The sequence below is a fragment of the Diadema antillarum genome, unplaced genomic scaffold (assembly GCF_040938485.1).
Source record: "Diadema antillarum isolate AM-2024a unplaced genomic scaffold, OU_Dant_1.0 scf00000023, whole genome shotgun sequence".
NCBI classification, from domain to species: Eukaryota; Metazoa; Echinodermata; class Echinoidea; order Diadematoida; family Diadematidae; genus Diadema; species Diadema antillarum.
In genome coordinates this window covers 257289-282280 of record NW_027270912.1, presented here as the reverse complement: position 1 = coordinate 282280, position 24992 = coordinate 257289, and the positions used below count along the sequence as shown (strand labels likewise).

Sequence of the window (24992 nt, the reverse complement as noted above, 5' to 3'; positions counted from 1 at the left end):
TTCTTGCCAGATCAGACTACTGCTTTGTGTGTGTGTGTGTGTGTGTGTGTGTGTGTGTGTGTGTTGAAGTTCTTAATGAAGCACCTTGTCTTAAGCTCTAAAGTATGATTTTGTCTAGACTTGAAAATGTGTGGTTTTGCTTTTGTCTTTTCTTTCTATTTAAAAATGTCACACAAATAAATCCGCACCAATTTCATTCTATTGTTATTACCAGAATAAGGCAAATATCTGCAATCTCTGAATGTATGCTTTATATATTTTCCTGACTAATAAAAAGACATATAGTAATAAATCTATTTATGTTTGAAACTATATTTCATATGCACTACTAGTAATCATAACCTCTGTACTCTGTCTTTATCCCTAATGTTGAAACCATTTCAGAAACTGAATTTTGGCACATAAAGGAAGGAGGAGTCAATCAGAGTAACTCCCAATCAATTCTTGACTGGAAAGCCCTGAGGATTGCATAAATACTCGGCTGGGAGCTGAGTGGAGATAATTCAGAGCTGATGACATTTACTACACTTGAATGTCACACAACATGTCAGGGAGACAATTTATTGAAATCATCAAGGTACAGTCTTCAAACCCATGTGGCATTAACATTGCATAGACAGGCCTTACAATGGTATAGTCTTTGAAGGCAAGACACTTTTCTTGGGGACTTACATCTACTGAAGTAGAATGTCGGGGTAGGGTTGGGGGATCAATACCTATTCAAAGAGTTTGCACAGTTCTGATTTGATCCTACTCTATTACCAAAAGGAACTGTTTCATTTAGCGATGTGCATAAATTTCTTGTTGGTTGGAAATATATATATGTGTGTATATATATATATATATATATATATATATATATATATATATATATATACATACATGCATACATACATATATTTTTTTTTTCTAGAAGGACATCATAAAAAACTCCCTCTTTATGGTTAAAAAAGAAAGAAAGAAGAGCAAAGGGTTCCATTCATAAGACTAGGTATTACATGCTACATCATGTAATGCCCCAAAGAACTTTGACAGAGAAAATGTTCGGTTCACTTGTATGACATTATCAATGCAGCCAAATTTATGGTTATCTTCCATTTGTTATGGCAGCTTGTCCCTACCCTTTCCCCCCTTCCCCCTCCTCTGCATTAGCAAATTGGGCTCCAAATTTCTCTCTCCTTCTTCCAATCCACTGCATTTCTGGGAACAAATGATTAAATCAAATATGTACATTCAAATTACTGTATGAGAAGGATGTAGTTTTTTTTTTTTTTTTTTTTTGCTGTCACTTTTGACTTGTTTCCATGACACAAAACTAAGGCTGCTACTTACAAGCATACTTTGTCAAACACCTCTAACATTTGCCACAAGATGAAAGGGAATATTTCTCCAACACATCTGCGGAGTCAGCAAAATCCAGATAGATTTAGTGAACTATTCAATGAAGATTTGATAAAAGTCACAATAGTGGACAGTTTCAGTATATAAAAAAAGGAATGTCAAAATTTTTCTTCCTCTTTCTTTAAAATTGAAAAGTGTATATTTTCGTGAACTGTTCCTAAGATACCTAAGGTCACATATATCCCTTCTGCAAACATTACAAAATTTTGCTAGGTTGAAGAATGTCTCCCAACATTGCGCATGAAATCCTACGGCAATACACCTTACAGTTTTCAAAAAATAAGAAAGAAATGAAAAACCAACCCCATGCCACTCACTTATTATCCTTTTTTTTTTTAGTACCAAAAGCAAATGGATTTTTTTTCAGGGTCCGAATAAATTCACTGGAAATCTGTAGTATTGTCTCCCCCTCCACGATAAAGAATTATCCAGTTTTATTAGAAAGATGAAATGAGAACTGAACTGCTCAAAATTTGATCTTTTTTATTTTATGAGTAAGACGAAATATGCAGTAAAGCCTAATCTCGATATCGAGACATACGAAATAAAATATTTTGACGAATAGTCTATATTACCTACCTCTAGAATATACCAGCTTATGAAAGGCATCTTATTTTCAGGGTTGCAAAAGGGACACAAGAACTTGAAGACAATCATTCACTCTGTCAGATGTTATGCAAGTGCACTTAAGATACCCTAGAAAAAAGACATTTTTTGTGCATTTTTTTTTTCACAACAACATCAGATGGGCAGGTGTAATATTTTGCAAGCCCAAAGGGCTGATCCAACTCTGAATATCTGCAGCTGGTTGATCCATCTTGTGGAAATGAGAATTTGACCAATCAGAAGAGGGTTCTGCGTCCGAGATGATCAGGTGACTCGGTTTGGCCCTGACTTTACAATAACACAGTCACATTCTGGATTCAATCATTACTTTGATAAAGCCATTTAAAACAGATACAAAGAAGAGCAACAGCAAAGGTTTGTTGCAGGCACAAAGGGTACAGCTAAAATGAAGGCAGCTAGCTGCTAATTCACTTATGCCTCTAAATTCCAATCATGCTTTGAATAGGTGCTACATGTGGAATAAGATGACATGCTCACACTAAAAGCTTGTATTATGGAAGTTGAATTATGTTCAAGTGCAAAAAAAAAAAGTGGAACACCTCTCGAACTTCCTTAATTCTTTTGAGGGGCTGGCTTAGTTTATATGCCAGTCACATGCGGAAAAGGGGCCCCGCATTGTGGTGCAAGTCATGATTTGTCACGACGACTTGCATACATGATCTAGTTCGGTATATTAACAGATTCTGTGACCATTTTTAAACCCCGCAGGCCCACGCTATGCAAATGATGTTGAGATTGTGTCTAGACGAGTCACCAGTGGGACTGAAAGACAGTGAGTCAATTTGTGTATGAGATTTAAACACAACCCTACCCTCCTCATCTCTTGCGATGGCTTGCAGAACAGGGATACGAACCCTGAGGATTTCACTTTCTACATCCCATCTCTTCAACCTCATGCACTCTCACGTGCTCACCACACCTTATCTGCGTCCTGACTCATGTGACCCTTGATGACCCTTTGACCCCAACCTACCTGGACGTTGTTGTTTCTCAGATCGAGGAGCTTCAGGCCCGAGTTGTGCCTCAGCATCCCTCCGATGTGGATCGCGTCCGACGGCATCAGGCGGTTGTCGGCCAGAAACAGCTCCCTCAGGGTTGAGTTGGTGCGCAATGCCGACACTAACAGAAGCGGTGAAATAGAGGCGACATGGTCATGTGAATACATCAGGATGGTCGTATGACACTGCAACCCGATACTGAGTTGTAGAGCAAATTTTTAAGAACACAAATAAACCTGACGATGATGAAAATTGTGTTTGGAATATTCTTAGCACAGTTTGAAAATATCATCTTAGGATGTCCAATATCCATGACAACATCCTCTTAGAATGCTAGTACTCTTTTCAACTGTAGGTCTGTTGGTACAGTTCCCACCCCCCCCCCCCTACTCATACTAGGAGAAACAGATTGTTTGTGACATAAGATCAAATCTAAGCACTAAAGACTACAACATACAAGAGCCTTGAAAGTAAGAAATTTACTACACAATGTACAGTGTAAGTGCTACATATTCTTAGAACTGGCTGTAATATAAGAAATGAATAGAAGTGTCATTAAAAGTGGACCAAAAGTGAGAGAGTTGTGAAATTTTGATGTTTTCAATGCTTTTTAGGCCAATCAGTGACAACAGTCACAACCACACACTCAAACAGGCAGAGGTGAAGATGTCATCAACACATGTCTTACACTGAATGGTGCAAAAATCTGCACTCCAGTCCCTTTATGTGTGTATGCATGTATGTATGTGTGTATGTATGTATGTATGTATGTATGTAGGTAGGTATGTAGGTATTTATTTATTCATTCATTCATTATTTCATTTATCTATTTATTAATTCATTTATTTATTTTTTGGCATTAAGGAAAAAGTAAGATGCATCCTTTGAATCAAAGTAGTCCAGTCTTGTGATGACTTAGACAATGACTGTGTGGGGGAAAGGGGTTGTAATTGCTAAATCATCAGCCAGACACATTATTCTGATAACATTTTCTGTTTGTTCATAATATGAGGGTTCTGAGTGGATGACAACACTGCCTCTTCCAATTTGCATGTACCCAGTATGTGGTGAAAACCTGCGACACTGCAAAACTCAATCAATTTCTTTTTAAATTCCATTTCGATTCAATTCAATTCAATTTTCTTGTCTTCACTTCACAGTGCAATTCTCTACATTCCATCTGGATGAAATTTCCATCATTGTGCATGTTTCATATTACTAGTACTTGTATTCATTTAACCAGACTTGAATGTGACGTGGAATGGAATTATTGAGTCATCCATGTCATCCTATTGTCATCCTATTATTTGTTCCACTTTCAGGATTGCTTTCATCTCCTGCTGAGAAGCAATCCTGGCACCTAAGACACAATTAGCAACGGTCGTGTGCCAGCAGTCCATATGCAACTTTGATAGAGCTGTCAGGTTTGAAATGATTGATTATACTCTAAACATACTGTACATGTCACCAGAACAAGCAAAGAGTATTGTAAGGAAGTTGTGAGCCCAAAATCTACAGAGATGTGTTTGAACAATGTCTGACAACCTCCCCTCTCCCCTCCCCCTCCCCCTCCCCCCCCCCCCCAAAAAAAAATGAATTCCAAATATTTACACGAGAGTCATATTACGTTGGAAAACAGCACTGGTCAAGTACTAGTATTGGTGAGAATACGAAGGGGAAGAGCTAAAACATACACTATAATATATGAGTGGATACATGTGTGTACCAGTATGAGTGCATACAACATGTATGTGTGAGAGTGAGTATATAATCTGTCATCATAATAACCTGATACAGTTGAAGACAGCGAAGGTGAGAAAACTGCAAAATGATTGTAATTTGGCATAAAAATGAGAAATGCTATTTAGTAAAAGAAAGATGACAAAAAAGGATGATATTTTTACTCCTTCTTGACGGACTTTTACAGTCTTAGAATGCTTCACAATTTAAAACTAGTTGGTAATATTGCATTGACCTTATGTGTTTAAATGTCTTAATATTCAATAAGCATGAAAGCATTTCAATTGTATTTTGTGACGCTTTTATACCATGAATATCATGAGAAATTCCCAAGTACACATGACAGACAAAAATACATTTCTAATACCCAACTTAAAAGAAACAAACATATTTCTAGCCCATTACGAATTGTTTGCTGAAAGTTTCACTTCACTGTTCTCTGTAAAATTAGCATCCCAAGTTTTAGTCTCCAAGAAAATAATCTTCTTAGAGTGAATGTTGGAGAAGATTAGCACGATGCAAACAGGACTCCTGACAAAGAAGACATAAATAGCTTGTTGATTACAGCACTTTGCATACTGAGCCACAGGCTGACGGCCACGGACTTCATTCAATCATCGCGACAACTTCCTCAGAATTTAACCAAAAATAGAAGCAGCCCTGATGAAAGTTGTGAAATTGTATCTTTATTTTCTCCCGAGAATGATTGTGTGATAATTCATAAACACCAAAACAAAACTGGAAAGGTATGAGATTGCTTTCTAGATGGGCTATTTTAGGTTGTATGCGAAGTGTTCTTTGCTAATGTAAAAATATCAATAGCTTGTACAAAGGAAGATCCCTGAAAACACAGCTTCACACTTATTGCATCAGCGTGAAGTTCGTGATATTTGAAGTCTTTCTTGACTAAGGGGAAATGTTTCCACTTGTTATTTTGTATAAAAATTACATAGCTTCAATCTCTTATATTTAGCTGAACCTGTTATGAAGGAATTAGAAGTTGGGATAATTTCTCTTTTTTTTTAAATCAATATACCCAAATTGAGGTTTAGTACTGATTTTAGAAATCATCTGAAAACATTATATAAAATTATGCTTTTTAATATAAAAGTACACAATATGCGGGAATTATCTTTTTCTGCAGGGGAGATACAGACAGGCAAAAGAGTCTCAGTCAATAGCTTTGACAGGTAAATCAGACACTGTCACTTCAAATTATTTTCATACATTACAAGAGCCCTACAAGAGCTTTAATATTGACTTGACCTCATGAAACCTCCCTGCAGTGCTCCTTCTCATTCACTAAATTTTCACTTTCTTTGTATGTGGGCCACCTGATGCAGTATTTGGTACCCTGGTGTACCAAGTAAAAATTCATCGTTTTGTTGAATAAATCGTCACTATTACTTATTTCTATTTTCTTGGTGCTGTACCCTGGATTACAAAAAAGAAGAAGAAAAGAAATGGGTGAAAGTGATTTTCAGTGCTTTATGCAAGAAGATTTTGCTGTGCAAACAATTTCAAAACAATGCTTCAATGCTAACATTTTCCATTGAAAGGTAACTGAAAAAAAAAATCTTAAGACTGAGCCAAAAATTTAAAACCTCTCTTTTTTTTTTTCTAGAAAATAAGAGGGATACATTTTTTTCTTTAGATTTTACGTAAAACAGATGATTGTTGGATACTGTGAAGGGAATGTGCTACAAGAATATTTTTTTCCAGCTAAAAGTGTCCATTTGTGGGTGCAGAGGTAAGCTAATCATTATGGTTTGAATAACTTGGTCTGGAATTGCTTTGAATCAAATTGGCATTTCTCGTTGCTATATGTGTCAATGCTGGTGTAGTACTCCACATCTGCAGTACACTGTTCACAGGTGCAGCCATAATTAATGAGTAAACCATATATGGAGAGTAAATAATGGCTGCTCTTCTACACCCAGAACACAAGGGGCTCGGCAGTTAATTGCATTCATAGTCAAGTTTGTTCAGAGTTTGTCTGACTCATCTGAATATTTAAGGCACATAATGTAACAGACAGGCTATCTATTAATACAACATGATCTATCTATGGTATCTAATTCATGCAGAGATTCGCTCTATCACTCATGAGTAACATCATGTGCCATGATATTATGTGTCATCTATGTGTATGCTGTATGCATCACCACACTCAAATATCTATCTGTGCATGTAGGTGTACAAAATGTATGTGGGTGTATATACGTGCTCTAGTTTCTGCTGGGGCGAGGCGCGCCACGCATCTGAGGGTTTATGACGTAACAAAGGCTTCTATATTGGGAAATCAGGCGATTTTTCAGTGGGTGGAAATCACTGATCTCTATGGAAGAGCAAGATCATCGGACGGGTGGAAAGTAACTGCTTGGCGGAGGTCTGCGCTCTCGGAGTGCTTTTCTAGTTACCTCCGCCAAGGGAGGAGGTTATGTTTTTGTTACCGTTGGTTTGTGTGTTCGTTCGTTCGTTAGTTAGTTTGTCCGTGTGCAAAATAACTCAAAAAGTAGTAAACGGATTGGAATGAAACTTGCAGGAAAGGTTGAGAATGACACAAGTACCAAACGATTAACTTTTGGTAGTGATCCGAGAATTTATGGGGAATTTATGAAGGATTTTTGATCTTTTGGCAGGTAGGGTCAATGAACTTGGGAGTTCAGGCTGCGCGTATTTGAGGCCTGCGTGCACTAAAGTGCGTGCTCTAGTTTCTGCTGGGGCAAGGCGTGCCGTGCAGCTGAGGGTTTATGACGTAACAAAGGCTTCTATATTGGGAAATCGGGCGACTTGCAGCATATGTTTGTCATGCTATAAGTACGTATGAGTGCCGCGTGGAAATCACTGATATCTCTAATGGAAGAACAAGATCAGTGGTGGAATTGAGCTGCATGCTTGGCAGAGGTCTGCGCTCTCAGAGTGCTTCTCTAGTTTCAGTATGTTTTCATCAGGGCACTGTTTTCAATGATGTGAAAATTTGACAGTCCCGGGCCCTGTTTCATAAAGCTGTTCGTTAAGTTATGCACGACTTTATGAACGACTTAAATATGGCAAGCCACGTGAGTTTCCCAATCACTGTTAGTTTCAATAGCTAAAGATGAAATTTGCAGATGATAATGATTATTCTTACATGTTAACACACATTTTTAGTTAAAAGTGTATTTTTGTCAATGCAGATGAAATATTGACATATAGTCGTACTTTGTTAAAACATAAGAAAAAAAAATGGCCACACATATTGGTACTTCATATTCCAGTCGTTCGTAAAGTCATGTGTAACTTTTCGAACAGCTTTATGAAACAGAGCCCAGGTAACCTCGTAATGGAGTTTCCCTGTCATTGTTTCTGACGAATTTCGAGAGATCTTACTGAGTAGGAAGTGAGGTCTGCCGGAGAGGTTGCAGGCTTCGAGGTGGAGAGCCGCGATGGAAGAGTCCACCCTCATGGCCCGCGACATGGCCGGCATGCTGTGCTCCGTCCAACAGGTGTTCCTTGCATCAAACGTGTGCAGGCAAGGTGTCTGCAAGGGGGAAAGTGGGGTGGGGGTAAAATACAGCTGTACAGAGATGCACAGCAGATCCTGATGTTTGCTCCTTGGCTATCTGATGACATGCCTTCCTGCCCGTCCCCCCCCCCTCCATTTATCACTTCAAGGGCCTAATTACACTGCCACACTGTCTTGTTTATAGCACCTATTCATTTCTCTGCTATGAATTACCAGATGAACACCAGCGAAAGCCATTACCAATCTATTGTCAGAGGTGGCCATCTCTTGCAGAGCAAAGTCCCACGGAGGAGGAAATAAGCGTAGGATGTCTGCTCTAAAAGACAAGACATGAATGTGGCGTTAACAGGAGATGGGAAGATTAATTCTCCCATCAGACCCTTGTTTTCATCTTTAGGTACAGACAGCACTGCATATTTCTTTTGTCTTTGCGCATTTTTCATGAAATGATAAAACCCTTCCCTTTGCCTGACTGCACCCCAATCATCAAGTTAACTTGCAAACAGAGTTATTCTTCTGCCAAAGTCAATATGGGTTATTATTTTGTCGTTGTTTTGTTTTACATTATGTTAAAGCCTTTTTTTTTAACACAGGGAATCCTGCATAGATAATGGGCGACTTTAAAGTTTGGTGCCAGTGCTGATGTTAGCGCTATCTCATCAGTAGCACCAAGCCGGTAGCACCATCCATAATCCGGAACTTAAAAATCAGTCAGTATTTGCAGGAAGACCTACATGTAAAAAAAATAATTACATAATTCTGGTAGCTTGTGTTGTCTGATGAACTGAGCTCCACTATTCTTGTTGATGATTTCCACTCTTTTTCCCTAACGGCCAACAACGCTAGTTTTATACGGATTATAAAATTTGCAATTTCAAGTCCAGTGTTGGTGTCAGCATTGCAAGACCCACATTCATATCCACAGATGTGTGTCATCCCACTCACATCTAGTACGTGCATAGTGTATGTAATGCTATAGTCACAGCTGGAAAGTACCAGGTACACGAACACCATCACAATCTATGCCTGGGAGAAAAATTTAGATTGTCTTATTTAGGAGAAATTTGTGACATTATCCTTCTTCCACATCACCAGTCTATTACAAAGCATTCATGGCTGCAGCTTTTTATATCTGAAATGTAGAAAGGGCAATCACTTTTTTCGGCATGCACTCCCTGTGCGATCACATAGACTTATGAGTGGCATGAGGTTTTAACACTGGTTCGGGGATCTACATCTGTGAGTGGTATTACTTGCTTTAATACCACCATTAGTATTGGAGCTTATACTTGATATTACCAGGTACCTATTTCTATGATATCCCCCGCTGCATAAACACAGTATACAGCGCAACAAGTGATTCCGCTACTAGCGGGATGCCCTTACCCGTCGTAGGAGCCTCGATGCTGCCTGCCAGCCACGGAATCCTATGGACCTGTTGCTAGCAAAGATGAGCTTGCAGGTGGACTGGTAAAACTCCACCATATCACACAGAGCCATGGTGGCCTAGAAGCAAAAATAACAAAAGAAAATATTAAAAAAATGACTACCTGCATCACCACCTATATAACAGCATGATGGAGTGTGACAGAATTCTGTCAGACTTTGACGACTTCTCTGATGAGGTTGTATCTTAGTTGGAGTGGTTTCTCAATTGCAACAGTCTTGTTCGCAGAATTTTCGAACATTTACTGTCAAAATCAGGGAAAGACAAATATTGGTAATCATAATGTTTCAGTGTAACAATTTTCAAAGCCGTTTCTTTTCAGTCCGCTTAATGTGAAACGCTTATCAACCTTTGCTGTGATGAAATCTCTGGAAACGATTTCACTTTAAAGTGATGAATGATAAGAATCAAAATTCAAAGTGCCAGTCAACACTCACCAACTTCCCCACAAAATTCAAAATAATCCGAGGCTCGATATGATTTTTTTTCTTGTAACAACCATCTAAATTGATAAGAGAATACACCCAACCTCATGTTCCACCTAAACTTTAATGATACCTCATCATGCTACAGAACTATGAAGATTTGGGTATAATATAGATAGTTCTCTTTGGTAGTGAGTTGTTTCTTTAAGATTTTTTTGTTGTTGTTGAGATATATGACACTTGAGGTTTCCCTATGGCCACATTTCATCTGTTTATTTGTATTTCTGCTTTATCTACCTACCTTAAAGGGATGGTATAGTATTGGGTGAGGTGAGGATTCAGCTTTTAACATTTTGCAAGAAATTTAAAAACCACTCTATAAAATGTTAAGAGCATACAATTCTAAGGGGAATTGAATGTTCATTTGATGAAAATCAGTTTTGAAATGACTGAGCTATCCAAAAATTAGGTAAAACACAGAGATCCTAATAAAAGCTGTGGCCTGTCACATTTTATCAGGACTGCTTTTCTGGATATCTCAGCCATTTCAAGACCAATTTTCATCAAATAAACTGTGAATTCCTCTAAGAATTACATGTTCTTTCATATTTCATAAGACACACACACACACACACACACACACACACACACACACACACACATACATACATACATACATACACAAAGTTGGAAACCTGCAGCCCCATCTAAACCAAAACTGTACCATCCTTTTAATGTGCAGACCCTACTGAACTGGCTTTGGTCTTTGCTTTGAGTATCATTCTGCTGTAGCAAATACTGTAAAAGTGGATTTTTTTTTTTGTGAGTAATATTTCACGCTCAGTCTGCTAATATGAATTTTCAATTCTGCCGAGTCAAAATGTAAATGCATTTTACATATAACAAGTAAAAAAATTGTCATTTTATTTTTGCTAGTTTCATGTCACATGAAATGAGTGAAAATTTCCACAACCCAAAAATTTCTGCTTCTACATGAGTAAACATTTAACACAGACTTGCACACTTGGAGAAAAGACTCACGATATAAACATGCAAGAGAGACTTGTTGTGGTTTTGATTTACTCGACAGTCCATCGAACAAACAATGCAAGATGTGGCATCATTCCTGTTCAAAGTTATTCATTACCATCCACAACTTGTCCGTAGATACAATGCCAATGGCATTCTTAGACATTTAGACTGAAAGGGTCAATTACTTGGTCACAATACCACAAACGGGAAGTGAACATGTTAGGCATCTCCAATGACACAACACCGGTCAGATAGTGAAGGACTAAAAAGGACAAGTCTACCTTCATATACATAAGGACTGAGAGAATGCAACAATATCAGTAGAACACAAAATTTTATTTTTTGAAAAAAGTACACATTCCCTCACATGGCTACTGACACATGTTAAGGGTACTGTGGTAATATCATTCCCCCTGCCTTCTGAAAGAGGCAAGTCAAGTACTAGTACTCTATTTCTGTGCAAGAAAAGTGAAATACATTGAATTTTCTTTATACTAGGTGTTTCAAAAAACATTTCCCACTTTTGATTCTTAATAATTCAAAAACTATATATCAGATAACACTGTAATTGATATGAATGATAGCTGAATAGTGTACAATTTGGTTGAAGGTAGTTTAAATATGAAAGCATAAATAAGTTTCCTGAAATCCATGATTAATTTCACAGTTAGGTTCCAGACTTTGCTCTATTTTCAACCCTCTGTACAAAATTTCACTTTGCACAGGGGTCAATGGGTGTGTAAGGGAGTGTGTGGTTAACACCCTGACAATGGTCCTGAACAATGGCCAAGGTTTGAATGCTTCATTATTCATTCATGAGAAATTCCACTATCACAGCTAGTCTTTATTCAGCCTCTGGCAGTATCTGTGTAAAGTCAAACACCTGTCGATACTGTCGTTGAGTCGCGTCAGTGCTCTCCCTACTTCTGAAAAACAAAATTACAATGAATACCTTCTGTTCTATTGTAAACGTGGTGACAGGAAGTAAAGAAAATCAATTAGAGTATACACTTGTGTATATGGAGCTTTGAATAAATCTACTCTGAAACAAATCGCCCCAATGATAAATGCTGCTGAACTCTTTACCAAAAATGATCTCTTTTTATCAAAAAAGCGACAAATTTGTCAGACTATTTAATTATTAGACAGTTGTATTAAAATGAGGAATTTTAGATCATTTATGCTTATTTATATCCCAAATTTAGTGATATGTCAGAAGCAAAATTTGAAAATGATTGCCAGCTGGAATGAAATGTGGTGTTTGCAAGCACTTTACCGTGCATGAATTCAGACTAGCAGTGCCCAGGGTAATCCACATGAATTATTGATTAAGCATTCATGTGCCAGGGAGTGCCAGACTGACGCCTAGTCAACAGGTGGTTCAGGCATGTCCATTGTTCAGGACCATTGTCAGCACACACTCACATACACATCATTGGTTCCTGTGCGAAGTTCAATTTTTGTACAGAGGGTTAAAATTTGACCAAAATGTGAAACCTTGCTTCAAAATCAATCTTAGATTTAATGAAACTGATTTATGTTTTCACGTGCAAATCACCTTCAACCAAATTGTACACTATCCAGCTATTACTCATATCAATGACAATTTTATCGAATGAATAGTTTTTGAAATATTTATGATCAAAAGTGGGAAATGTTTTTTGAAACACCTAGTACAATAGCAATAAGTAAGAAATCCTTTCCAACGGGAGACACAGAGCCAGGGAGGGAGAAATTAAATCTCAAGTAGGAGAACGGGAGATTTTGTAAAAATGGGTTTTTGGCGGGAGATCTCCCGTCGAAAACGGGAGAGTTGGAGTCTCTGTACACGGTCTTTGAATGGTAAACACTCAGATTCAAATACAACACTCATCAACTGTATACTTTAATGAATTTTTACTTTTTCAACAGAAAAATTTAGCATTTGGTCATTGCAAAAATTTCATACTGTAAAAGTAGATGTTTTAGGGCAACTTCTTTTTCGCGCTTAGCCAGGAAAGAAGAATTTCGCGTGTTTTTCATTCCATGGAATCGAGACATCAACTACTCGAACACATGGCAAGCAAAAATATTTGCATGCTTATATTTTCATGCTAGTTTCTGGTTGCGCAAAATGTGCGAAAATTTCAACACCACGAAAATTTCCCCTTTTACAGTATATATCACATTCAAAGCTGAAAATCATAATATAGTTTTGTAATATCATACCTAAAGAGAGCATCTTGAATATAGAAACAGCAATGACGCATGATTTTAGAGGGAAATGTCAAAAACAACTTAGCTCTTGGATGTCAAATCAACTTTCTAAAAGCATGTGTAATAAACTGAGAGTAATCTGGCAAGAAAAGAGGAGTCATCTTAATTAGAATATCAGCTTCCTTTCCATTATATTAGAGTTAAGAAGTGAAAAAAAAGGAGAGAAAATGTGATTAGAGGTAATATTGTCTGGCATCTAATTGCAAATATGACGGGTAATGTGGCAATTCTAGTCCACCGTCGTTCACTTGGTGGTGTCACAACTCAAATCACTGTAGAAAAATGGCTCGGAGGAGTTCCCTTTTGCGTCACAGCTTTTCCTATTGTGTCCTGATGTGTTCCACTGGGATTAGGTAAAATTATATCGCTGCAGAGCACAATGTTTGATCATCTGAAAATTGAGATCACGAATGGGGGTTGGTGGGTTGAGAAACATTTGCCTGTCAGGATTTAGACTGTAATCGCAAGCTGAAGAGGTAATAATAAGATTCTGCTGTGCCACTCTGCAAAATAAAAGATCTTCTCACAGCAGTGGGTGCATCATAAACATGTACATCCATACATATTGACCAATTCTGTGACGCGCTATGTGTATTTTTGGCATGGGCAGCGCCATTACTCGGTGTCTCAGCCGACCCCCCCTTCCCACTCCCCACCCCTCTCCCTACATTAGCACGCGCGCAGAATGAAAAACTGCTTTAGCCAATGGGCGTCTCGTACTGAGTGCGCGAATGCTTGCTTAGTGCGCGAACCTTTGTTACAAGTGCGTGATAAACATGTTGCCCGGGGTGGGGGAGAGCAGGGGGGGTCGGCTGAGACACCCACTATGGCTGCGCCCAGTGCCATGAAATGTCTGCTGCCCTCAACGAACCCGAATCGGTCAATAATATGTTTCTCAAGAATAACTGACAGCAAAGTTACAAATTCTTTGTGCATTTCAGACACACTGTGCACAAAACTCTAGCAAACTAACCTTGGTGTTGGCTTTGATGTGTTATGAATATTTGTGAAATCACATTTACAACGTGTATAATTCAGAAAAAAAGAAGAAATATCCTATTCTTGGCACATTTCCCACTGCTAGTTAAGAAGTTCATGTAGAATTCTTCAAAACATCCAGGAGTTTATACATTGAGACTAGTTACCAGTATAGTTGATATGAGATATTGAATTAAGTTGGATACATGCTCTACATGTTTGGAAATTGTTCAACTTCATTTACACATGGATTTTTTATATATATATATTTTTTTAAAGAGGTACAAAGAGCAATATTTACACTAGTATGATTCAATGCATGGCATATCAAGATGTCATGCAAACACGTTGGACTTGTTAACTGAAATGTGTGTGAGAGAGTCAGCTAATTACTGATCACTGAAGCAATGGCTACTGTCCAAGACAAATGCACATGAGGCACATAATCCCTGATTTATCGTGGCTTTAATCAATGACAAGTTTGTATGTGTGTTGTTGTTGATTGAGATCTGAAGAACTGCGCCCACGGCTGTGCAACGAGTATGGCAAAGGGAAGAATGCAAAAATTCTGACATGCACATTGAGGAGATTGTGGCAAGATAAGAAAATGAAACATGCATCTGGTTGTTTTGTTTGTTTGTTTTTTGAAGGCGGACCATACGTTCTAGTATCTCAAGTGGGAAATAAACTTAAGTCATTGTCTACTGAAAACTGGTGGTTCCTGCCCAGAGTCTGTGGAGATATTTGTTCTAGTAGGGAACAAGTTAACTCCCATCATTCTAACGGCACACCTTGATATGCAGATGAAACCAAGTGCTCAAGGCAAAAAGTTGGTTTGCATCGACTTGATCCTGTTATTGTGCCTCACAGATTCTGACCTTTGTGAAAAAAAGAGAAAAAAACTATAGGCATCACAAGAATTCTTCTACAGGGACTTAGGGGAGACGAACGAGGTAGAAGAGTCAGTTTTTGTGAAAGTAAAACAACTCTGCAGTGAGAAAAGTCACTTCCAAATTTTCCCAGAAGTATTCCATGTGTAACCCAATATCACTATGTGCAATCAATAGATTATATATTTTGATGAGAGCTAACTGATTGACATTAGAAGTATGACATACTATGCTCAAAAATCTGTATGATTTGCATTGTAATTCTCTCAATACATACAACTTTCAACTTCAGTTTGCTTGAATTCTGATTCACTAACAACACAATGTATAACATCTAACTTCAACCCTGACCTTATACAATACTATATTTTGCTCAGAGTCTACTCATTTGAATAATCTATCCTAATCTATTCGTTCACCAAGTTGAATGAAATATGTGGTTAAATTCTTGATCTAGTATGTATGACACTAGCAATAAAGAATTTGAAATCGCTTTTCAGCCCTGTATTTCTGGGCAGGGTTTGAAATGACGACTCCTTTTGGTTCTATATCCTCTAGAAAAGAAAAAAAAAGGAAAGAAAGAAAAAAACAAGTTCCAAAGTGGAAAAAGGTTGGTAAAGGAAGGATATTGGGGGTTAAGATAACATCATGGTTGACATTTAGTGCAGCATCATATATTTTGTTGTACTGGCATGCTTTATTTTGCTTTTGTTTTTGTTTTGTTTTATCTACTTCAATAGGGTTTAAAAAAACCACTGTCAGCCTCAGGGCTGTTTTTCAGTGGATCCATATATCGCTTAACAGTATAAAACAACACATGATACAGTACGAAATGTGATATTCACGGTGAAAGGAAGAACATATTAGCAATGTAAGGGAACAGTGATTAACTTGATATAAAAGAAGGACATATTTATAGCAACAAGGAAAAAAAAGAGAACATGCTTCTTGTTTGCTACAAGTTATAGAAAAAAAAAAAAAAACTTTACCTCATCATCCATGCCTGTACCCTCGACGTCGATGATGTTGAACTGGACTCGCTTGAAGACCTCCTCCAAGGTCTCGACTGCTTTTAAGTCCAGCTTCTCACCTGAAGATGAACATGATGAAAAAAAAAATACAAAAACAAAATGTAGATGAGAGATATTCTAGTGCACTACACAAAGGGGGTAAAACATAGAAACAATCAATACTCAAATACCTTGTCACTTTCACATGAGCTGATCTTGCCTACTCTGTACTTTGAAGTTGCTTTCGACATCTATAATTCCTTAAAATAATTCATTCACTTCTCAAGACTACGGCAAAAATTTCTCTCATAACTTTTTCTCCGACAATCGATGAAAAGGTCATTCACCTCACTAAATAATTACGTAGACATCATAAAATGCCAATGTTATTAGAAACAAGAGACCCGCGGGTCACGCGCTCACCTGAGTATCGCAAGTTCACCTTCCATGCATTCTTGCAGACTCTTACCTGAGAACACTGGAAACTTATGGTGGGGGTAGCTTTGAGAATGGGGGCATGGTGTCCATTTACATATTCCATCACACTGGTAAAAATACCTGCCAAGTACACTGTACTTTATAGAATGTTGGATTATGCAGCTTGGGAAAAAAGACTTAAAGCCCTATCACTTTTGATTAGAACTAGAGAAAAATGTTATTTAATATTCATTAATTCAGGGGGTCCCCAAGAAAAGCATGGTGCCCATTCAAACACTTTGAGATCTTATCCCTATGGGAATGCTACTCGACAAGTTTGGTGAAAATCCATTATGTTGTTTTCAGCAAAAAGATGAAAATTTAGGCCCGCATTTGGACCCCCCATTCCATCCCGCTTCCTTGGGTCCCAAGGGGGTGGAGGGGGGGGGGGGGTAGGGAGGGCACCCCTGATTCTCCCATGAACAAACTTGAAACAACAGTCATCAATATACTGACTCATTATTAGCTCAATCACTTCCAGTTCTTGAGAAAATCTGTAAAGATTCCTTACAGGAGGGGGGACCCCTGGGGCCCCCCAGGTGGGGCATGGCGCCCAATTGATGAAATTGAGATTCTATCCCCCTAGGGATGCTACCTGCCAAGTTTGGTAAAAAATAGTGATAGGGTTTTAAAGAAAAAAATGAAAATTTACAATTTCGGTCCAAATTTAGGCCCCCTGGGGCCCCCAGGTGGGGCATGGTGCCCATTTGATGGGAATGAGATTCTTTCCCCCTAGGGATGCTACCTGCCAACTTTGGTGGAAATTCATAAAGGAATTTTCAAGAAAAAGATGAAAATGTACAATTTGGGCTTCATTAGGACCCCTCCCCACCCCCCTCCCCTGGGTCCCAAGGGGGGCACCCCTGATTCTGCCATGAACAAACTTGAAACTACAGTCATCAATGTACTAATTCATAGTATTAACTTAGCTCTATCACTTCTGGTTCTAGAGAAGAAGATTTTTTTGAGATTCCTTAATTTTGGGGGGTTTGGGCCCCTCTGGGGTCTCCCAGGAGGGGTATGGTGCCCACTTGAACAAACTGAGATCCTATCCCCCTAGGGATGCTACCTGCCAAGTTTGGTGAAAATCGGTCAAGGGGTTCTCAAGAAGAAGATGAAAATGTAAAAGTTTACGCACGACGGACGACGCATGACGGACGAAGAGCGATCGCAATAGCTCACTTTAAGGTGAGCTAAAAAGTAGAGTCTTTCTCTCAGCTCACACACACACACACACACACACACACAAATACAGAAAATGAACATGTGTTTTAATATTCACTGCATCACCATGTTCATTCAATTGATCCCAGCACTCACATGGAGGACATTTCTGTGTTGAACCGTCATTTCTTCTAATAAGAAACCAGCCCCTGCAATCCAACTAAATGTCACACTGATTGGTTTTAGAATACCAATGCCACAAAGCTAGCTAGTAATGCAATGTTTTCAACACATGGTTACACTTTAAAAGAACGTGCCAGAGATTTCAGGAATGGAAGCAAACACAATTAAAGTACTAATATCAGCAAGAACAGTAGAGAGAATTACTGCTAAGCTCAGAGTCAGCTGCGGCAGGGAGAATTAGGGAGTGCATCGTACGAGTGACAAGCAGTCAACCTTTCATTTCAACACAGTGTTTGGATGACACAACATACCCAGTGTAGGACCATACATTGACAGTTTTGAGGAAATTCACATTTGTTTCTACCGATCATTTTTTTTTTTAAATCATTAAACATTGTTGTCATATGAACCTCACAGCAGTTTTGGAAACAGAAATATATTATGAGGGAAACCTGCCATTTGTGTTTAAATTGTTTATGACAGCTTCCATGTCTTTCTATTGTGTGGACCAGCATATTGAATATGAAAAAATTAAGAAAGCTTGTTGAAGACTATTGATAACTACTGCTTTTGATAAGAGTACATGGAACAATTAGACTCCCCCCCCCCCCCCCAGGTATTGTGCTATAATATTTGCTATATGATATGGATATTGGTATCTTCCCCGAATGATCATGAAAAATCATCACTATTATTGTAATTCATTAAACACATCATAACTGTGCTGTATTGGCATTGGGATCTCATCGCCAACTGCTAAACTTTGGCCGCCATAATAGCAATGCGTAACTGTAAATCTACATCTTACACAAGCTTCCGCTAATCTATGGTGTAACCCAGGGTATGACGGCACCCTGGGTTACGGCACGCCACATCACAATAATGAAGATTTTCCTGCGTGGTGTTACCTTTCTTGAAGTTTGCAAACACTATAGGAAAGATAATATTTTCTTCCATATGAGCATGAAATCAATGCACGCATATGCAATTTTTTTTTTTCTGGTGATTTTGAAACACCATCTGTCACAGGGCTATGAAATGACATGAAAAAGTAACACTGATGGAGGAAATATTTGCAATCTTGTATTAAGTGTCTGCGCACTGTTGGCCGTCTGAAATTTCAATCACTTGCCGACGGTCCTGGATGTCGGTGGCCAATATTGGCAGCACAGGTTGCACACAGACCTCTGGCAATTACGGCATGGCAATCACGAAAAGAGATTGCTTTCTATTTAGGGTGCACGCCTATGCTCCTTCCCTCCACAGGTTTCTCTGAGAAGCTCTGAGGTGTTTCACACTCTCGAGAGAAGACATTCGTCCGACATGTCCAGACACAAGTTTCATGCTAATGGAGTTATTTTGGGCAAGCCTGAAAGCAAACCAGGCGGGGTCATGTTTCTCTCCAAATGACATTTGTAAATCGCACTCTGCCGATGGTGGTCCTGATGTGTTGTGCAATTAGGTTTTGCATGATTCTTGTTGAATGTTGCACTACAAAATGAATGGAGTAACCTCTGCAACACAACCGAAGTGGTACCACGCTTGCTCTTGCATGAACTCTGCAGTATTCTGTGCATATGCAGTATATACAGTATATACTCTTGCAACAAATGAGCATCAAATGAGCATCAAAAGTTATGTATTTGAGGTGATGGGTCATGAATTTGTACGGAATGTCTTTGAATTTTGCAGTCAGCAATGTCAGGATCTGAATGCTGTAACTTTTATACACACATTGGGAAGCATGTTTCATAAATGGGCTTCTCCAGTGAGTTCTTTGTGAAGTCTGAAACACCTCACTGAGTGTTCTTGAGCAATGACCTTATCAAGGGGTGACTTTCCCCGGAGGAAGGGGCTATCCTCACACACCTCACTGTGCGCCTCTCGAGAGATCCATCGTTAATCTAATCTGCGGCTCATTAAGGACGGCGGATGATAAATCTATCCCGCACATTTACGCGCAGTAATAAAAAAAAAAAAAGAAGAGGGGAAAAAGAATGGGAAAGGAAGGAGGGGGAGACAGCACAGACATGCAACTATGTAGGCCTATTGCTTGGTTCAAGTCGTGTGTGTGTGTGTGTTTGTGCTTGAGTAGGTTAATAGTTGAATGTGAAGTGGTTGCCACTAGGTCCTGGCTTCAGTTTTCTCTTACAAATTTGTTTGCTTGTTTGTTGTTGTTGTTGTTGGTGGTTGCTGTTGTTGTTGTTGTCGTCATTATCATCATGATCATGATCATTATCATCATTTATTGTTGCTTTTTTTTAAAAGCAAGTCCTGATTATCAAAAACGATTGTGCAGAGTAGAGAAGTCTTCCTTCAATCTCTAGTGTTGACGAGGATTTATGAAGCACGTACGCCATCTTGATCTCAATGTGCCATCTTGCCCATTAGCGGGATCAATACAGGGCAAAGTGCCTCAATACGATGTACGTACGTGCGTTCAGAAATGCCTGCCTGCCACACATCTGACCTGTATAAGGCAGCCGAGAACACTGAATCCTGTTGTCACTTGGTATTTTCATCACACCTTGCTGGTCCAGTGCTATCTTCAGCAGATGTGAAAGAGTTAATATATTCCACTGGCCCACCAAGAGAGGCGGTGTTGACACTGGACAGTCCTTACAGGTGACCGCACGTGCCACAACTCATTAAGACTGATGTGTCCAAAAGATGTCAATCACCCAGCTCTCGCAATTTTGTGGCTAATTAACTTTTCAAATTGTGAGTAATGATATGTGAGGAACTCATCACTTGGACCTTCTAATTTAAAAAAAAAAAAATCAAATACCAAGACATGAATTGATCTACATTACAAACTTATATCTTTTTTTTTTTTTTTGGGGGGGGGGGTGATCGCATCTTTAACATGGTAGCATGATACATATATCATCATCATCACCTGTATTGATCACGCATCGGTGATAACAGAATGAAGAATAGGAACAGCTGGTGTACCACTTGGTCAATTATTCACAAACTACTTCCATCCACTTGTACTTAAATGTTCTGATGGAAAAAAAAATTAGAGTAAAATCATGATGGAGAAGAATAGAGAAATAGCATGAGGAGATGCTTTAAGGCTTTTACTACACCTACAAATTGTAAAACTGATATTGGCATGTATACACATGTCTCAGGATGATGAGAGCCAATGTACAGTACACCATGTACCACGTGTAATATTAGTGTCATTGCGTTGGCCAAGTCTATTTGATTTAACTTGAGGAAAGAGCGGCGATCACATATTTACTTTGGAAGATGATATACATCCGAGCCCCACTGGCAAATCCCTACACACACAAACACACACACACACACATGCCACTACAGACGTACACTGTACACTCACATTCAAACATACATTTTAACAGACACACAAACATACATACACATGCACATGCACACACACACACACCAGCACACATTCACAAGAACTCTGTAATTTTGCTGTTTTAGCTTGTTTTTCTCTGATGTTAGACATTCCTAATGGACACCACGAAGCATCAATTGCCATTTCAAAAAACAGCTCAAGCAACACTGGCAACAGCCAAAAACTCTGATCCATTAAAGAGTAATATATTAAAGCCATGTACATGTGTTCTAAACATGTCATTGACATACAATGGCTAATGATACTGAAAGGGCATAGTGCAATGCAAATAAATGTATAAATAGCAGCATTTTCTAAATCTGTAGTACTGTATGCAGGTGGGGGCGGATGAAAGATAAAATGTATACTATAGTATGCTTGCCGTGTCATTTACTACAAATGAAATACATTTCAAGGTGTTTCTATTTCTAAGAATTTCATGAGTTGCCCAATATTTGCGAAATTGTCTCCCATAACACAAGTGCATAGAGTACTGTCAAAGTGGACAATTTTGCAGTGTTGAAATTTTTGTGCATTTCGCACAACCAGAAAACCAGTATAAAAATAAAAGCACATGATTATCTTTGCTTGCTATAAGTTCCGGTAGTTCATGTCTTGATTCCGTGGAGTGAAAGACATGTGAAACTCATCTTACCCGGCTGAGTGCAATAAAATTACTTACACGGAAGTATCCACTGCCAAATTTTCTCTTAAAATGATAATATCAGGGCACTTCTTTCTCATATACTATACCAGTGTCATTCTCAATCATGAACTTCTACCATTTGCCAAATCGTCATTCAAGTTCTTTTATGCAAAATATTGTACTTAAAGAAGAAATAGCATATGCAGGATATTGATACAGCATTTGTGATTTCAGAGCGTGCATTGATAATTTCATAGTCTGCACTGATAATTTCATATGATTTTATACTATAGATCAGAAATTTCACAGAATATTCACATAGCTGGCTGCATCACATATAGACTACATTTATATCTTCTTCCAATTTGTGATGAACCTGGCATCATTCTTTCCTTTCCTAAATGAAGACACATCGGTAACCATTTTTGGAATACTGAGTTAGATTCTAGAAGCTAAACACCAAGTCAGCAATATTGGCAGAATACATCAGTGAAGTTTGATGAAAATTGGACAATCTATTCAAAAGTTAGGAATTTGTTAAGTTTTGGTGCTGCTATCACTGGATGAGACAACTACAACATTTTGTGACATCATGTATGGAATACGATTTAAAGAAAATATTTTAAAAATTCAATATATTTTAACTTTTCTTGCATAATGAAAGAGTACTAGACTTTCCTGTCAGAAGGAGGGGGAATAATATTACATGTACCTTTAACATATAATTATGTCACTAACAAGACAAGTGAATGAGTTCTTTTCTTTCAAGATGACATTTTGTGGAATTCTCTTTACACGTATTTCCATTTTACTCTTTTCCATATGTGACATCACAAACTGTAGCAGTCTTCTCATCCAGTGATGGCTACACCGGAACTTTAAAAAATAATAGCTTTTAAGCAGATTGTCCGATTTTTGTCAAACTCTGCTAATGTGTTCAACTAATATTGCTCCATTCACTCAATGCACATGTATACATATACTTGGGTTTCATTCCCCTTTAATACTGAAGTTCACATTGTCTGCATTGTCAAGTAAAAACTGCAGATGGTGACAGAGAGTGAAAGCTAGGCTCCTGCGATAGGTTTCAATCACCTCATCTCCAACAGACAAATAACATCACAGGAAATGAGCTTCCACAAAGTATTTTCTCCATCCCTTGAGATGAAGAAGAATGAATGAAAAAAAAAAAAGAAAAAAGAAGAAAGCATTGTCCAAACAGTAATTACTTTCCAACGATATCACAGGAAATGCTGCCAAATGGAAATTCATTACACCGACAACCTTGAACGGGAACTCAAATCCGATCATCAAATCCCCCTCCTATTTTTGAGACATTACAGCCACTTTTCTCACCATCGGAGGAAAAAAGTATATCTTCATTTTCTTCCTGGCCTGCTGAGCAGACTCGCCATAGTTTGCTGATGGCACAAGAACAGGTTCTAATGCTTGCCATGTAGACACAAGGTGAAGGGGGGGGGGGGGGGGGGAGGAAGTGTCTTTAATTATCCTGAAAGTGAGCTTGCACATTAAATACAATTACTGATAATGTTACATCTAATAAATGAAATAAAATTAGATCAAGTAATAGTAGCAATCATGTAACCAATGATACACATAGAAATGATGATGAAAATCATAATAATGACCAAAATATAAATATTGACACTGCTACTGGTAATCACCATTATCCGCATTGCCATCAGCATCTTCGTCAACATGATCATGATCATCATCATCATCATCATCGTCATCATCGTCATCATCATCACCACCACCATGTTCGAGGGAGTCATCTGCTCTTGAGATATGACCAAAGTATCGTTATTTCCTTTGTGAGACAGAAATAATCTGTTAGCAGTGTTGGTTGTGTGTCTACCTCACTAAGAACATGTCTACACTGGACTCTCCTGTCAGAGCATGACCTTCTGATACCAGTAATGACAGAGATGATGAAATGCAGTAGTCTGTGTTTAATGGAGTAACAGCTAATGGTGCACTTCTGTTAATCGGGTAGTATTTATCAGTGAATTCCTCCAAACATTCAAAAAAAATTCACGCAGGATGAGCAATGGTGTAGGGAGGACAATCATCGGCACTGAGCCACACAGCCTTGATGAGCTGAAAAGGGGGAGATAAAATGAATAAGAATAAATATGAAGAAAGTAATTCATCTCCTCATCATTCCAAGTGCTGATTCCCCCAAGGTGCTGTACAGAATCAAATGAGGCCACCTGGGAACCAGATGAGGTTACCTTGGAAACAAATGAGGTTACCTTGGGACCATCCTCTTTCGGTGGTGTCACCAGTCCAGATACCAAACTTCGCTCTGTCATGCTCAGTGTATATTCTAGGGGGCTTTTTTACTGTAAAAGTGGATATTTCCACGTGAGTAATTTTTCACACTCAGCCAGGTAAGATGAATTTCGCGTGTCTTCAATTCTGTGGAATCAAGACACTCATAACTTGAACACATAACAAGCAAAAATATTCACATGCTTCTATTTTTGCGCTTGTTTCTGGTCGTTCAAAATGCGTGAACATTTCCACTTTTTCAGTATCTATCATCACTAGAGCCTCATCCCTGGGTTCCTTCAAGGGGTAAGAGTGCATCAAAGAAGAACTTAAGATTCTCTCTCCTCAAGGTAGATTCACACGATGTTCAGTGAAAAATAAAAGATGGCCCATGACTGTTTGAGAAGAAAGAAGGTTGGGGGCATGAGGCCCGACTCACGATGGAAGATGGCTAAAAGATGGTTGGAAGATAAGGAATTGCAATAGGTCATTACAGCAAAAAAGGCTTAAGTGAGCTAAACATGAGCGGTGAAAGAGAGAGAGAG

At 38.5% G+C, this 24992-nt stretch overlaps 1 protein-coding gene across 1 annotated transcript in view; it reads right to left on the bottom strand.

Moving 5' to 3' along the window:
* LOC139731811 (uncharacterized) overlaps positions 1-24992 on the bottom strand; it is a 137120-nt gene that overhangs the window by 10811 nt on the left and 101317 nt on the right. The window contains exons 4-7 of the mRNA XM_071642690.1: positions 16292-16392; positions 9661-9780; positions 8139-8289; positions 3002-3147 (exon numbers count right to left, since the gene is read on the bottom strand). Of these exons, the coding sequence (XP_071498791.1) occupies positions 3002-3147; positions 8139-8289; positions 9661-9780; positions 16292-16392 (518 nt within the window). The remainder of the gene's footprint in view (positions 1-3001; positions 3148-8138; positions 8290-9660; positions 9781-16291; positions 16393-24992) is intronic.